The sequence below is a fragment of the Armigeres subalbatus genome, chromosome 2, assembly GCF_024139115.2.
Source record: "Armigeres subalbatus isolate Guangzhou_Male chromosome 2, GZ_Asu_2, whole genome shotgun sequence".
In the NCBI taxonomy this organism is placed as follows: Eukaryota; Metazoa; Arthropoda; class Insecta; order Diptera; family Culicidae; genus Armigeres; species Armigeres subalbatus.
The window spans coordinates 379,649,105-379,666,123 of record NC_085140.1 but is presented as its reverse complement, the minus strand read 5'-3'; the positions used below and the strand labels follow the sequence as shown (position 1 = coordinate 379,666,123).

At 39.7% G+C, this 17,019-nt stretch overlaps 1 protein-coding gene across 2 annotated transcripts in view; it reads right to left on the bottom strand.

The window, feature by feature from the left end:
• The window catches only part of LOC134217297 (zwei Ig domain protein zig-8-like), a 166,928-nt gene that overhangs the window by 87,185 nt on the left and 62,724 nt on the right, over positions 1 to 17,019 (bottom strand). For both annotated transcript variants that reach the window (XM_062696053.1, XM_062696054.1), the window contains one exon: positions 8,737 to 8,816. In XM_062696053.1, coding sequence (XP_062552037.1) covers positions 8,737 to 8,803 — 67 coding nt within the window. In that variant the 5' untranslated portion in view covers positions 8,804 to 8,816. The remainder of the gene's footprint in view (positions 1 to 8,736; positions 8,817 to 17,019) is intronic.

The window sequence follows — 17,019 nt, the reverse complement described above, 5'->3', positions numbered from 1 at the left end:
CAGTTTTATTGGATTTTTTAGTCATATTTTATTCAACTGCTACTTGACAACGGGCAAGCTGTAGCAGTCAATCTCATACGCATATCAAAGTACAAGAACTTTAAATTAATACCTGAACTGTAAAGTTGTACATTCGCTATGTAAGGGATATTTTCATCTATACCATTTTCTACTATGCAAGGTAGAAATCAATCACCCATCCAGAGCTTAAAATATTCATCTTCATGAAGCAACTTCGGTCCGAATTTTGACAAACATCGCATGAATATTCAAAACATAGAATGACATAGTCAGACGACTACTCCACGAACTCATTCATTCGACTGTCACTGAATGTATTTACTATGTGCAGAAAAAACATAATTATTATTGTTTATGTTGATGTTTACCGCTGAAAGTGCCTCGCGGATGAAAATCGGATTCAGTCCTGTGTGATAAATCACTTCACTCATTTGAAACGTGTTCAGATTTCAGATAATTTATCAATCTGTAAAATGTGCATAAATATTCAATGACTAATATTCAACTGAATATTGACTGTCCAGAGCCGACTATGAATGTGTCGAAAGTGTACTGACAAATGAAGAAAAATGGACTTCACTAAAAATTTTCGACTCTGCACCCATCACAAGGAGTTGATGAAACAATGCACCATGCGTCTCCATATGCTTGTACGCTTATTTATCGAACATTTTCAAAACTTGTTGGCATAAAAATCAATAAATCTCCAAAAGTAATGAAACTACGAACTTAGAGTTTTCGATAAAGTTTTTCAGGAGAACTTTTGCTACAACTCTAGGGAAGACATATACCTTGCATGTTGTAAAATGAAAAAAAAAGAATTTTTTATCTCACTTTTAAGGGGATTGATCATAAGGCTGAATACCTCCAAAGAAGCGCATCGACTTACTGACAAAATATCTCGAAGACGCAAGTATGCTAAATCTACATACATAAGAATGAATTTCTGTCTATCTGAACCTTATAGACTCCGAAACTACTGAACCGATCAGCGTGAAAATTTGTATGTAGAAGTTTTTAGGACCGGGGAAAGTTCTTAAGATGGTTCGAGACTCCTCCTTATTTGGAAAGGGGGGCACCCATACAAATGCAACACCAATTTCGATAATTAATCAGATGATTAATCGGATTCGTCGACAGGAGGAGAGAGTTGGACGACGGTTCAACACACGCCGACTGTAAGATGCCACGGTGAAACGGGCCTTCGGCTGCAGATATTCCGGAAGGTGGCAGCGTGGAAGACCAATGGACCGCCATCAAGAATGCCTTCATCGCAACCAACGAGAACAATCTGGACGAACTGCGCACCCAGAGAAAACAATGAATCACCTATGAGACCTGAAGGAAGATAGAGGAGCGAAGAGAAGCCAAAGCCGCGATAGAGTGATCAAAAACCAGAGGAGCCAAAGTCTTAGCCCGTCAACGATACGCGGCTCTTTGAGAAGGAAGTAAGACGCTCATGTCGACGGGACAAGCGAGCGTGGGCAGACTCTCTGGCCGACGAAGGATAGAGAGCCGCCGCAACCGGGGACATTCGCCTCCTCTACGATATCTCACGACGCTTAAGCGGGACGAAGATTAATGCAACGATGCCTTTGAAAGACGAAAGCTGACCCCATGACATCCGCTCAACTACTACATCGTTTATTTCGTAATTTCTGGGACACCGCAACTTTCCCGGTCGACTGGATGCAAGATATCTTAGTGAAGGTGCCCAAAAAGGGTGACCTGCCTGTATGCGATAACTGGCGTGGCATTATGTTGCTGTGTACCGTTCTCAAAGTTCTATGCAAAATTATCCTAGCCCGGATTCAGGAGAAGATCGATGCGACTCTCCGGCGGCAGCAGGCCGGATTCCGTGCCGGAAGATCCTGTGTGGACCATATTGTCACGCTCCGCATAATTCTGGAGCAGGTCAACGAATTCCAAGAGTCCCTTTACTTGGTATTCATTGACTACGAAAAAGCTTTCGACCGTCTCAATCACGAGAATATGTGGGGCGCCCTGAGACGCAAGGGGGTTCTTGAGAAAAACAAGTTTCAAAGTGCTCGCGTTAACGAACAACTGTCATTTTTGTTGATCAAGCTTTGCTGCGTCGCAGCATGCGTGAAAACATAAAAATGACAGTTGTGCGTTGCTTCCGTATCGAGTGGTGTGCCTCCGAAAACGCGAGTACTTTGAAACTTGGATTCTGTCAGGAGTGACCTTAACCATGGAGTACCTAAACGACTTCGAATTGGCAGATGACGTTGCATTCCTCGCTCAACGGCGCTCTTATATGCAGAGTAAGCTCAATGACCTTGCCGAGCGCTCCTCTTCGGCAGGCTTAGTCATCAACGTCAACAAATCGTTCAATGTAAACACGTTGACCCCTTCCAGTTTCACAGTAGCCGGGCAACCAGTGGAGAATGTTGAAAGCTTCCAATATCTTGGTAGCCAAATGGCGTCAGAGTAGGCTAGATCCTTCATCAGGAACTGGACCGAGTAGATTGCGATGAAATACCGGCGCCACTCATGATGGTATATTCCGTTTGATAATATGTTGGCAACGGATTGGACTGATTTAGTTAGGTGATCTATTAGGCGTTCTCCAAACCAGATTTCCTATATATATTTTTCGGGCAGGTTAACACAATTTCTGACAAACACTTTGTTACTAACTTCACGGTTAATAATGAGTTGATCACTTGTTTGAGTGTTGTGAAGGCGAACGCAGTACCAATTTCAGTACATTATGATAACTTAGACCCATAAGGGCGACGATCGTATATCTTTAATTACTGTTGTTTCCACCAAGGAAAGAAATAAGAAAGAATTATTGTCCTCAAATGTCACTGTGGTAATTTTAGATTTAGGTGATATTTTCTCATGTGAAAATCTCGAGTAATATTGAGAAAATCGTAAAACTGAAATCAAGATTTGTATGGGAAATTCGCAAGGGTTGTCCGCAACGCACATTCTCGCCTACTATGCAAAACAAAGTCTGCCGGGTCAACAGATTCTAAACACAATGAAAAAAAATAAAATCAGCAGAAGCATGTCAGTCTTCCTCAGAGCTAAATCTCCCGGCCAAGCAGCAAGGATGATGGCACATTTTCCCAGTAGTGCAGACAAAGGTGGCATAACTCGATTAATAAAACAGGCCCACATTTGTAGCCATCACCTGAATTCGTCCAACTCAATCGATTGGAACATGACATTCCGCTCTCCTGGGCTCATAATAAACTTTCATTTTTACGGCAATCTCACAGCGTTTCGGTACACTTTGATGCACGAGAATGGCAAGAACACGACAAACAAGATCGCTCGCCTGGATACCTTTGATTACCATATGGCAATGGAAATTCTGTTTGCGGAAGAGTAAACAGCATGTTACCTACCTATGCAAATATGCTTTGACCTTTCGAAAGTATTTTCGTTTGCAGGTGCTGTGTGAATGCTGCAGCTGGGAACTTGTTTTTTCTGGGCTTGATATGATTGATTGCATCATAAATTTATCTGCATTTCATTGCCCCTTATACTTTCTCATTATTTGCATACTCGTTTGTTATTTAAAATAGATTGGAGCTCGGAACAATATTGGAATACTTAGATAATCTATCAATATTGAATAATGAACTATCCAAAATGGTTCAGATTTTCAATTTGGTTCGATTGGCTATGCAGAGCCTGTAGCGATATATTGGTACACCTGAATACAAATTAAATCTAACCAAATTGCTTGTGCATATGGGTCAACTGTTTCATTTACCCCCCAAAAAATCCATATTATTACGAAAGTAGAGAATAAAACACCAATGTGGACGTTTTTGGTGAACACGTGTTCCCACGTAAGTCGAACAAACCCTGACCTGCAACATGAAAAGTAAGCTCCATATAATGAACATCCAAAATAGCATTATTCACGTTCGGTTGCACTCATGTTAAAAATCCCCGTAGAACGTGACTTGTCGACCAAGCAAATCAGATATCTGTGCCAACACAGTCGTTTTATTATATGTTCGGTTTAAAATTAGTATTTTGGCCAGAACTCGCAGAACTTGCTCTCAGTAAATAACGAACAACTATAAAAGAGAAGCAAAAACTTCTTCAAATCATTACAAGCCATGAAAGTGCTTGAAAACAAGTTCAACGCACCTTCATTATCCAAGTGCAAAAAACAACAGAATAGGATAGACAGGATTGTTGCGAGCAAATCGGTTAAGGTAAGGTGCAGGCGAGCGATGACCGCCACGGTACGACCCAGAACCAATGAAGCAAACTGATGTCGGCACTACTACAAATTCTGGAGGAGAAGGACGCGCGCTGCAGCAAAGGACCTGGCAGAACGTGGAACGCTATATACTTGTACTTGATGGGCTACAGCTCTTCGATGAACCTACGCCGAATGGAGTATCCTTCTCCACTGGACTCGATCCTGGGCCAATCGCTTCCAGTCGCCCTGAACATTGAGCGCCCTCAGGTCCTCTTCAACTGCAAAAGCCATCGTGTACGCGGCCTTCCACGAAGCCTGCGGCCTCTTCCGGGTTCTCTACTAGATATTATCTTTGCTTGACGTTTTTCCGGCATACGAACAACGTGACCAGCCCACCGTAGTCTGTCGTTTTGAATAAGCTTAATAATATCCAGCCCTTTATACACCTGGTACAACTCGTCATTCATGCGACGCCGCCAGATACAGTTCTCCTGTTTACCGCCAAGTATTGTCCGCAGCACCTTACGCTCAGACACTCCGAAAGCTCTCCGATCAGCCTCCTTTAACGTCCATGTTTCATCGCCGTATAAAGCCACCGGAAGAATCAGAGTAGAATACAGCACGAGTTTTGATTTCGTTTTTGCAGACTACGAGACTTAAGCTGGTTACGAAGTCCGTAATAAGCCCGATTTGCAGCTGCAATACGCCTTTTCACCTCACGGGTAACATCACTATCGCACGTCACTAATGTTCCAAGATACACAAATTCTTCTACCACTTCAAACTTTTCACCATCCAGCACTATTTCGGTACCACCACCACTAATGAACCCACGTTGATTGCCAGCGACCATAAACTTCGTTTTGCTGGTATTGATCGTGAGTCCAATCCTCGCTGTCTCCCTCTTAAAAGACACAAAAGCCTCTTCCACGGCACGGCGAACAATCCCGATAATATCGATATCAATCGCATCACCTGCTTTAATCCATCTAAGGTAACAAATTACGTCGATATTTCATCCGCAACCCTTACACTTGATTTCGATCCGTCCAACGTTATACGAATCAGCCGTTATATGCCCCATCTACAAGAAAGGTGACAAGCTGGAGAGTGAGAACTTTCGAGCGATCACCATCCTTAATGCTGCCTACTAATTGATATCCCATACCATCTTCCGTCGTCTATCACCAATAGTGAATGAGTTCGTGGAAGGCCATCAAACCGACTTCGTTTACGGCCGCTCAACAACGGACCAGCCTCTTAATCGATTTCAAGGCAGCATATGACAGTGTAGGTGAGCTATGAAAAATTATGGACAAGAACGGCTTTCCTGGGAAGCTTACCAGACTGATCAATGCCTGTTGTTCAAATTTGCGCTAGAAAGTGTCATGCGGAGGGTGTAACATCCACAGATCCAGTCAATAAGGATGACATGGACATTGTCGGCAAATTTGCAAAGGTGGCAGAACTTTACACTTGCCGGAATCGTGAACCAACAAAAGTTGGACTGATAGTAAATGCGTCGAAGACAAAGTACATGCTAGTGGGCGGAAGCGAGCGCAACACTACCGTAATCTGAGGAAGTGACGTAAGCGCCAAATTACAACATGCATGTTTTCAATTTTTCTGTTAAAGAGCTCGATGAGTACTACTCGTTAACACCATTTTTGAAAAATGGCGTATACGTCACTTTTTCAGATTACGGCAGAACAGGTCCCACCTGGGAAGCAGTGTTACGATAAACGGGGATAGCTTCGAATTGGTCGATAAATTCGTCTACCTTAGATCCTTGCTAATGGATGATAATAATATACTACTACGGGCACCAGTCAAAAAAGATTCACACCCGCACCAAATGTGCCATGTACAAAACACTCATAAGACCGGCAGTCCTCTATGAACATGAGACTTGAAATATGCTCGAGGAGGACTTGCAATCACTCGGAGTATTTTAGGTGCTTAGGACCATCTTTGACGGTGTGCAAGAGAACGGTGTGTGGCGACGAAGGATGAAACACGGGCTCACCCAGCTCTACGGCGAACTCAGTATCCAGAAGGTATTATCTAAAGCTGGAAGGGAACGATGAGCAGAACATGCTGTAAGAATGCCGGATAGCAACCCTGCAAAGATGGTATTCGCATCCGACCCGGAAGGTTCAAGAAAGCGTGGAGCGTAGCGAGCGGGGTGGGCTGGCCAGGTACATAAGGACATGGCGAGCATGGGACGCAATCGAGGATGTAGATAAGTGGCCTCGGACAACTTATTGTGGTTTGTGGCATCAATTTGTTGATTCATTGTTATCTACTTCGATGTAGGCTTAATAAACGAAATGAAAGGTGCAGCCAGAGTAAACGTGACGTACTAGAATCTAACAATTTCGCATATGCCCAGTTCTTATACAGGTTTTGTTAGATTCTTATACATAATTGTTAGAAAATCTAACAACCGCCGGTTCAGTGCATGTAATCTGGTCATGGGGTACAAGATTGTACATCAAAGTTAAGCTGCCAATATTGACGAAAAAAGATTTCGATTTAGTAGGTATTGCTGTAGTTTGTTTTTCAATTGAGAAACGGGTGATTCGAATGACAGATGGTGGGAGAAATGGAAAATTACAAGGAAAAAAGTATGCCAATTGTGTCAAATGTTGCTCCAAACATTAATTTTACGCCTAGTTTATGTAGGGGAAAAGTGGGTAAAACCGACACCTTAAGCAACTTTACAGTTCTCCAATATATGAAGCAATTTTCCGGCCTAGAAATTTCGTACAAGCATACTTTGGCTCTTTATGCATCAGTCCATGAGGCCTCAGGTCAATATTTCTTAATAGAATTTAATTTGGGATGAAAACGCGAACAGTCCATCTTCCAACCCAACCAGCTGGAGTGCGGATAAGATCGAAACCAGATGAGGGTAAACCGACACATCAAGTCGTCATGGAATCGAACATCAGAACAATCCTAAATGATATGACAACATAATTGAAAATGTTTAAGGTCACTCCTGACAAAATCCAAGTTTCAAAGTGCTCGCGTTTTCGGGGGCACACCACTCGATACGGAGGCGGCGTACAACTGTCATTTTTGTTGATTTAGCTTTGCTGCGTCGCAGCATGCGTGAAATAATAAAAATGACAGTTGTGCGTTGCTTCCGTATCGAGTGGTGTGCCCTCGAAAACGCGAGCACTTTGAAACTTGGATTCCGTCAGGAGTAACCTTAACAACATACATTTTGATATTTTTGTATGAAATTCATATTTAGGGGTCACTCACAAACGATGGTTTAACAAAATTTTATATATTTAAAATCATCACCACCTATCATATTTTATTTAGTTTCTCACCCAACCAGCGGATGGCAGATTTTAATACAGTTCTGCATAAGAACCTCACAGAAACTGTATAATAATTAGGCATATACAACTACTGTAAATTTTGACCTACATTTAAATTTCACTTATTTTAAAAGACGATTTAAAGTAAATGCGACGATTTTAAATAAATGCGTATGGTGCAGTTATTACAAAAAATGAAAATAACTAGTTCTGTAGGTGACAAGCTATATGTTTACATCCCGTGAAACTGGATCACGAAAGAACAACACATTAAATATATTAAATATATACCTAAGAGCAAAATAAGCCTAAAAATACGGTTCTTCTTTGTAATCAGTCTATGATTAAGTTATATTCCCGGCGCCTCGTTTTCCAATACTTGAATTATATTATGCGAATGATGAGTCTAATAAAACAGAGGTATTTCGTGATTCGATGGCAGGTGTCGAATTTACCCCAACTGATAACATAACAATGATAAGGTACATGTGGATGTTTATAATTAGAAAAGTTAACTATTTTTCAAAACATACACAAAATGAGATTCAACTATGGATCAGAGATGGATTAAATACTGAAAATCAACAAATTATTGTCGAAAAAGCTTATACACCGATGCCAAAATTTTACATAACTTTATCTCCTCAATGGTGATCCATGCTAATTGTCTGTTTATTATGACTCTTACACGTCTCCACCAGTTACAAAATGACTAGAAATACAAAAAATCAAACGTCTGTTCAAAGTGTGTCGAAATTCTGTCCAATAATCACTTGAAATCAGAGATTTGAAGTGGTGTCGGTTTTACCCACAATTCCCCTACAGACATGATAAATAGAAACAACTCAATCTACGTGGGCTTAGCTCGCATTGCCATTGAGATTTTATGACACTATTTTAGACCATTAGCCATCTAAATTGTTTTCATTTCTGTTTCGTGTTTGACGATCATTCCGTTTTGACTCAAATTCCGAACATGATTCATAATCGGACTACTCGCTTACAAATGGCCACTTTGGCTTTATTCATGTATTTTTCACCATAGGATCATCAATTTGTCTGTTAAGTTCATCATCAGTGCGGAAAACCGATGAAAAATTAGTTTCAGGGCACTGCAAGTCATGAGTCATGTTCGGAATTTGCGTCAAAACGGTATGTCTCAAGAAGTTTTTTCTGCGAACTTACCAAAGTTGAAGTAAATGGCACAAAAAAGCACCACACGCATGTTGACCACATTCCTGCTGTACTCCATCGCTGAAGGGAATCTGTAATAATTATAGAATGGGACTGTGATCAGAAATTCGGTTACATCACTTAAGTTCATGCAATCAACATGTGGAAAGGTATTATTATTACTGTGTGGCCAAAAATTATTTTGAAATTTAGTTTGGTAATCCTCAGTAATCCTAAAACGATTTTCTAGCAACAAAATGCTTTCGACAGGGGCAAATCTTCGTTGAACACTATTGAATTTGATAACGAGAGGCCGATGCGTTTGGAAGTCATTAGGAAAATGGTGCATCGAATTAAGATTGGTGTATTTGCTAAATGTGAGAAAGGCAGTATTACTACACGGTGAACTAGACTGGGTTTTTACACTCTATTGCGTATGATTGAAGCTACCTGTAGACTTTATTTTGTAAAACTAACTTCACATAAAAAATGAACCTTTGTGAAGAAGGCTTAGAGGAGACCCATATCAAACAGATTACTCATGGATGTTAACGGCATCGTATATAGGCTATACCTAGGTTTTCCTCGTTTATTAAGCTTATTAACTCAATGAGTTTGATTAGTTAATTCGCAATACAAATAACCGTAGGTTATTCTGCATACATTTGTTTCAGTCACCACCTGCTGGGTAATAAATGCCAACAGCACTTGTTTGCCGTTCCATTACACATTGTCGACTTTCAATGTTCAGTTATTTTCTTGGTAAACCACAAAACGAATGTTTCACCTACAAACATACCGTGCGTTTGTCTATGCCGTAAGCTTGCCACATTTTATGAAGTGTTTATTCTCACCCATCTTGTCATACGCAGCACAATTACTTCCGACCTAAGGCCACTACAGCGGTGTGCTCTGTCAGCTGTGTGTCTGTAAACTTTCAGTATCCGACGCCACACCCGGCGGCTTGTTTCCTCAAAAGATTCCAACGAGAGTCAACGTTTTCGTAGCTCATGCTAATCGTCGTTTTGTTGCATACATTTATGTCCCTTGAAGCGATAAGGCTCCCGGGGTTAATTAACTTGAGCGAATCCACCCATATACAGAACAATCGTCTTACTCATCACGGTTAGTGCCGTTCACCGGGGAAAACAATGTTTCCACAACGCTGGTAATTTCAGTGAATGGGAGAATGAGTCGTTGATGTAGTTGCCTCATAAACTGGGTGACGAGGAACTATTTACCGATGTCTCGACTGCTGACCCATTCTATAGATGTAAGTCGTTCATACGTACAAAGAATATTAAACGGCGGCATATTCAGTAGGGTGTGTCAATGATTATACCACGTTCTACGCTAATATTTTGTTGAATCCAATGAAACAACGCTAATAATTTCACCTAGGGGTAATAAACGTGTACACTTCTCCTGCACAAATGGCAGCACCAACGAGGATATATAATATTTGGTAGTTTTTGCTGTTAAGGACACTCCTCATGGAATACAATTTTCAAAGTACTCGCGTTTTCAAGGGCACACCATTCGATACGGAAGCAACGCACAACTGTCATTTTTATTGTTTCAGCTTCATGCGTTAATTAATAAAAATGACAGTTGTGCGTTACTTCCGTATCAAGTGATGTGCCCTTGAAACCTTCGAAATTTGGATTCCGTGATGAGTGCCCTTAAGTAGGCGTAGCTAATTCTTAGTGGAAAGAGGGGCAATATGCTCTAGCTAAGCAAATACGACTTTAATGTCTTAGCTGTAACGATTTTTATGGGCATTTTTACGCTTCGACGAATCAGCATTCTGGTATGGACAGCGCGTAGAGACGCGTAGTACATTGTAGGTTAGTCCCCTTAGGGCGTTTTGCCTGGCCGAAATGTTAGATATTTCATAAAATTGTGGAAAATTACGGTTTTTCCAACCTTTCTTTTTTTATTTTGACACTTTTTTGCATAACCTACGTAAGTTTTGGTATAGTTTTGTAACGGACATGCAAAATACGGTAAATATAAGGGCGACCCCTTTGGGACCCTACTCTGTAATGTGGTGATCAATTGTGTTTGGAAAAGAAGAATGGTCAAATAAACAACAATAGCTTTTGTTATTCGCTTTAGTCAATAGTCCTTATGAAGGCAAACCAGTACGGACTGAGGCATCGTGTTATTATTCCTAGATTTCTTTTCTTTCCAAAGGATCACCTCGCAAAGTTGGATGTTCCATATGTTCTGCAGAATAAGTTCAGAATTAAAAACGACAAATGAAAAGCCTTTTTCAGATCGCTACTTTTATTCTGATCCTTTCTTAAATGCTCATCAATACTTCTCATAGATGACACACGGTCGTTGATGTGGGATTACGCCATCGTGCCGTTTGTGCTATACTCAAGGGAGCTAGGTACTCGAGTGCTCAGGGGGTCCATCGTTTTCACTTTTTCAGTAGAGACCGTGTCGAAGCAAAGGCTCAATGTTGCGTAGTAAGATGGATGCCATATTTAGAACTCTTAAAGCGTATTTAGTGAACTTAAGGTATGACGCAAGTTAAAGAGAATTAATTTATAATTTGGGCCCGATTCATGTTGATTTTAATATTTTGGCAAGTTTCGCACAAAGCAATTCGAATGTAATTTTCACGAATCATTTATTTCACTTATTCAACCAGTTTTTGCTTAATTTTAAAAGTTTGCTCTAAAATTAGTGTCTCGACAATCAAACGGTAACATACACCAAACATCAAAGATATTTGATTCTGATGCCACTCTTCTATGAAGGGAGTACCTATTCAAAAAAATGGCACACACATATTTACTCAACAAAATTAAACCGATTATCGGATTTTCTTCAAATTTTTAGGGAATAAAAAACTTCTAATGCGTTATGAGTTAATATTCAACTTTATTCAATCTCATCACCCATCCCGAACGCACGCACCTTTCTTTTCACTCCACCCATCAAATTTTGTACAATCGATTTTCCCAATGTTTTTGTAGTTTTCACTCAAATTTTCTTCAACTACAACTCTGTTTTAATAATTTTGGGATGTTTGCGAAGTTTCGTTTTCAGAATTGGGCGAAGTTCCGGTGAATTTGGTGGGTTCATATCTTTTGGCACAAATTTAACTCCGTTAGCTCGGTACAACTCCAACACAGGCAACTCTTGCACCCTGTTTTGTTTGTAGAAAATATACCACTAGGAGACGATAGATTCACCTAGCATTCTCGCAGTCAAATGAATGTAAACATTCCACCCCATATTTTACGTAGATCTGACTCATAATTATCCAATTCGTGTTATGTATACTAGTTCGCTCAACCATTTTCATTGTGTATTTGATTTTTCAAACTCAAGTGAAATGTTTAAAAACCGTATTTAAATTTGTAGACAATTTGGTCAGATGAATTTATAATACAATACAATACAAAATACGTTTCAAATGTAGTGTCAGGACGCCAGATCAGGACAAACAGAGTTAACACTTTGTGTTTTCTTAAGAAGACGCTTCTTAAGGCACTGATTGTTGCGGATGAAATAGAGGGAGCGCTTACTTCAACACATCCGCAAATCGCCTTCCCTTTTTGCAAATTTTTAAATCTTCTTCGTTCGTAAATCCTTCGGAACATCAAGCTTAGACTTGACAAGGAAATATTCTTGCCCAGGAAGTTGACGGAAGTCACTCTTCACGTAGGTTTCATTATCCATCACGATGCAACACAATTTGGTGAATAAATTCGTGTAAAGTTTCCGAGCGCAGGTTTTTGCAGTGGTGTTTTGCTTTTCATTTCGGTTTGGGGCTTTTTGTACCTTGTACACATGTAAGTCCATTTCGGCTAAATGAGATTTTTGTCCAGATTTGTTTCGGCCTAATGAATTGTTTGGCCAAATGACTTATTTGGTCGAACACTTTTCGGTTGTTGTGTTCGACTAAACGACCCTTTCCATAATTTGGCTGAAAGTCTTTTGGTTTTATGCCAGGTATTTAGCCGAATTAATTTGATCGAATTGAACGTTTGTTTGGCAGGAAATGCCGTTCGATAGAAATGGTCGTTTGACAGAAATAGCTCTTTTTGTTTCCTTTCGGTAAAACAATCATTTCGTTCAAACAACAAATTCGGCTCAACGACAAACGACACTTTCTGCCAAAAGAGCTATTCGGCCAACGGACTTTTCCAGCTTAAGGAACTGTTCTGCCGAACGATATTATCGACCAACTGACATTTTTGGCCAAATAACTTTAGGCTAGATGAGCTTCGTCCAAAAGGTCATATAACATATTCGGCTTATCAACCTTGAGTCAAGTGACCTATGGTCAACTTCCTTTATGTCGGAGACGAATTTCCTCGAGATATTCTTTGGATTTTCCTCGGAAAATTCTTTGTAATTGACTCAAAAGTTTTTTGGGATTTCCTTGGGAAATTCTTTGAATTTTCTCGTGACATTTTCGCAATTTCTTCGGAAAATTCTTGGGGATGTGTTCAGAATTTCATTGGAAAATTCTTTGCCGTAATTTTCGCATTTCCAACGGAAAGTTTTTTCTGAATTTTTCACTACATGTCTTTTGACATGAAAGTCCAGCTAGTCCGTAGGCTATTGAATAATGTAAACTTCAAACAATTTAACCGGCATGAGAAATTATAGATAAGTGGCGTGACAGATTTTGAACAGCGGCGCGCCGCTCTTTTTGCTCCCAAAAGCTACTTTAAAAATTTCAGTCAGATCCGTCAAGTCTAAGTGGATGCTCAACGACCATGAAGTTTATTTGGGGAAAATCGACTAAATACATAAAAGAATGCATACTTTCCACTTTTTACCCTTAAGTGGCGCTGTAGTTATTCAATCCTGTTAATTTGAGGCATTTACAGTCTTTACTTCATTACGAAGAGACTCCCGAAAACCGCGAGTGATTTTGTGATACACTATTTCCAAGGTGTCGAGAAGGTTTCCCACTCGAAGCATCCCAGGCCGGGCTGAGAATCGAACTCGCCATCTCCAGATTAGCAATCCTACAAGGCTACTGGAGACCCTAAATTGACCTATTTAGAGCAAATTCCCCAAACTTATTTAGTATCGATCCATATACCACGTGACCAATTTTGGGGGGAGGGGGTATATGGCGAATATTCATAATCATACACATTTTTGAAATGCTTAGCTTAGCTTTAGCCACAGAGAACAGACATGGAGGCTCGAACAAAATTTCTTGCAAAACATGTGTAAACAAACACACCGAACCTCAACGCCACTGACGTCGACATTGCAACTCACAATCTCATTTTGACAACACGATGGCGCAGGTATGCTCTTGCATGCATAACGACACTAGCGCACAGTGGCATTTTTTGATGACGCTAGCGCTGATTATGCACGGGATAAAGTCGACATTCCAAAGTTATTCAAAATGAACAGTAAAAAGTTATCACAACATAGCGAGTTCAGCTTCAACGTCTGTTCTCTGTGCTTTAGCTTAGCTTTAGCTTAGCTTTAGCTTAGCTTTAGCTTAGCTTTAGCTTAGCTTTAGCTTAGCTTTAGCTTTAGCTTAGCTTTAGCTTAGCTTAGCTTTAGCTTAGCTTTAGCTTAGCTTTAGCTTAGCTTTAGCTTAGCTTTAGCTTAGCTTTAGCTTAGCTTTAGCTTAGCTTTAGCTTAGCTTTAGCTTAGCTTTAGCTTAGCTTTAGCTTAGCTTTAGCTTAGCTTTAGCTTAGCTTTAGCTTAGCTTTAGCTTAGCTTTAGCTTTAGCTTAGCTTTAGCTTAGCGTCAATCTTCCTCCATAGTTTATTGCCTCTACACCCAAAAAACAAATTTGACAATTATTGTTTAAAATCTGGGCATATATAATTCTGTAAGCTTTTTATACAAATATTGTATTAAAATAAAACAAATCTATATTTTTTTAATACAATGTTGTATTAAAATCTTCCGAAATTGTGTATGCCCAATTATTATACAGTTTCTGTAAGGATCTTATGCAGATGCTGGTTGGGTGTATTTATATGACAATTCAGACATTAGACCTGTGCGCCGGTCATATCATCGGCGGCGGCGGCGTAGTGGTTACTTTTGCCCCGGCGGCGGCGGCGTCACGGCGGCGCGCCGTTAACTTTTATCAGCGGCGTGAACCGGCGTGGGTTAAAAAATCAATGACTGGAAAAAATCAATTTTTATGCGGGATTTTGGATTCATGCGGTTTTGATTCACACGGTTGGAATCGCCCGTATACAAATCGACTTCAGTGGATTAAAATTGAAACTAATCAATACTTGATTTTAAAATGTTATTTATATTAAAATGTTATGATCAACATAAATAGGTAAAAATAAATACTAGCTGAGTAAGACTGAGGATGACCAACCAAATTTAATATTTTTCCTGAAATTTGGTTAAATATGCCAAAATAGTTCTTGGTGTAGTCCCTGAAGGAATTTCTGGAGGCAACTAGAATTTTTTTAGGAAATTTCTACAGACATTTTTTAAGAAAGTTCATAAGAAATTCATTCGTAAAATTCTTTGAGAATTCCTACAGAAATTTCTATAGGTATTCTTTCTAAAACCATTCACGTTCTCTTTGGGAAATTCCTTTAGTAGAGCTAATCCTGCAGGAATTCATTCGGAAATTTATTCAACAATGAACTAATTTTCGATGGAATTCCTAAAAAAGTCTTCCAAACGAATTTCCAAAGGATTTCCTGAAGTAATGTCGAAAAAAGTATATGAAGGCAATCGGCAATCGAAAAAACTTTGAAAACTGAATACAGATAAAAATACGTTGTGATTTTAAATGTATTTTCATGCACATATTTGGATTATGCAAATAAACGTAACATTCAATCGATCTCACTATTTTTTTAAATCAAAATAAATTTAAACGGTGCTTGCTTGTAAAATTCAATCAAATTTAATTAAATATCGAATGTTAATTCGTTTGATGGGAAAAGCTACAAATTTACACGTCGTTGAATTTTAAAAACTATTTGCTGTGAAGGAATTCCCAAAGAAAAATCAGTAGGAACCCTTCAGGGAAATTTCAAAGGAATCCTCACAGACATTTTCAAAATAATTCCTTACAAAATTTCAAATGAATTTCCGAATAATTTTTTAAATAAGCTTTGAATGAATATCTGAAAGGATCCTAAGAAAAAATCAAAAGAAATAGAGAATGTCGTGAAGCAATTCCTGGGGAAAATGTCCAAAAATTTCATTATACATTTACTTATACCTATGATGGTCGTACACTCCGTGTTGTCCGGAGGAAAACCGGATTTAATTTCCTATTCCAGGTTGCTCGTTCTTGGGCCGCCAGTCCCCAGTCTCTCTGCACACTGGCTGCACGAGCATCTTCCTCGATTGCGCACAGCCACCGAGTGCGGGGTGTACCCCGGAGCCAATGTCCTCTTCCAGAATCTCTCGGAAGGGTTTTGCTGGTCTCTCTTCCAGCATACACAGTACATGTACAGCCCACTGTAATCTGCCATATTATATCAGCCTACATTTGTCTTCGATAGTCTGCATCTTTTTGCCAATGTCATTTGGCCGAAAGTTGTTTGGCCGAATATACCATTTTTCCGAACAGACCATTAGGTCGAAAGTCATTTGGCCGAAAGGGTCGTTTGGCAAAAAGAGTCATTTAGCCGAAAGGATCGCTTGGCCGAAAGGGTCATTTGGCCGAAAAGGACATTTGGCCGAAAAGGTCGTTTGGCCAAAGGAGTAATTTGGCTGAATAAGACATTTGGCCGAATAGGACATTTGGCCGAATAAGACATTTGGCCTAATAGGTCATTTGGCCGAATAGGTTATTTGAAAAGTGAGAAATTAGTAATGAGAAGAGAGACGTCTCAATTCTCATTCCTCATTTCTTACTTCTCACTGTAAAAAGTGAGAACCATGAGGTGAGTAGAGAGTCGTCTTACGTCTCACTTTCTACAACGAGAAGAGAAAAATATAGAGAGAGAAGTGAGACGTCTCACTATTCTCTTTATTGTGAAAACTTGTAGGGGAATTGTGGGTAAAACCGACACTGCGGGTAAAATCGACACCACATCAAATCTCTGATTTCAAGTGATTATCGGACAGAATTTCGACACGCTTTGAATAAACGTTTGATTTCTTGTATTTCTAGTCATTTTGTAACTGGCGGAGAGATGTAAGAGTCACAATAAACAAACAATTAGCATTGATCACCATTGAGGAGATGAGTTATGTAAAATTTTGACATCGGTGTATAAGCTTTTACAACAATAATTTGTTGATTTTCAGTATTTAATCCATCTCTGATCCATCATTGAACATCATTTTGTGTATGTTGTG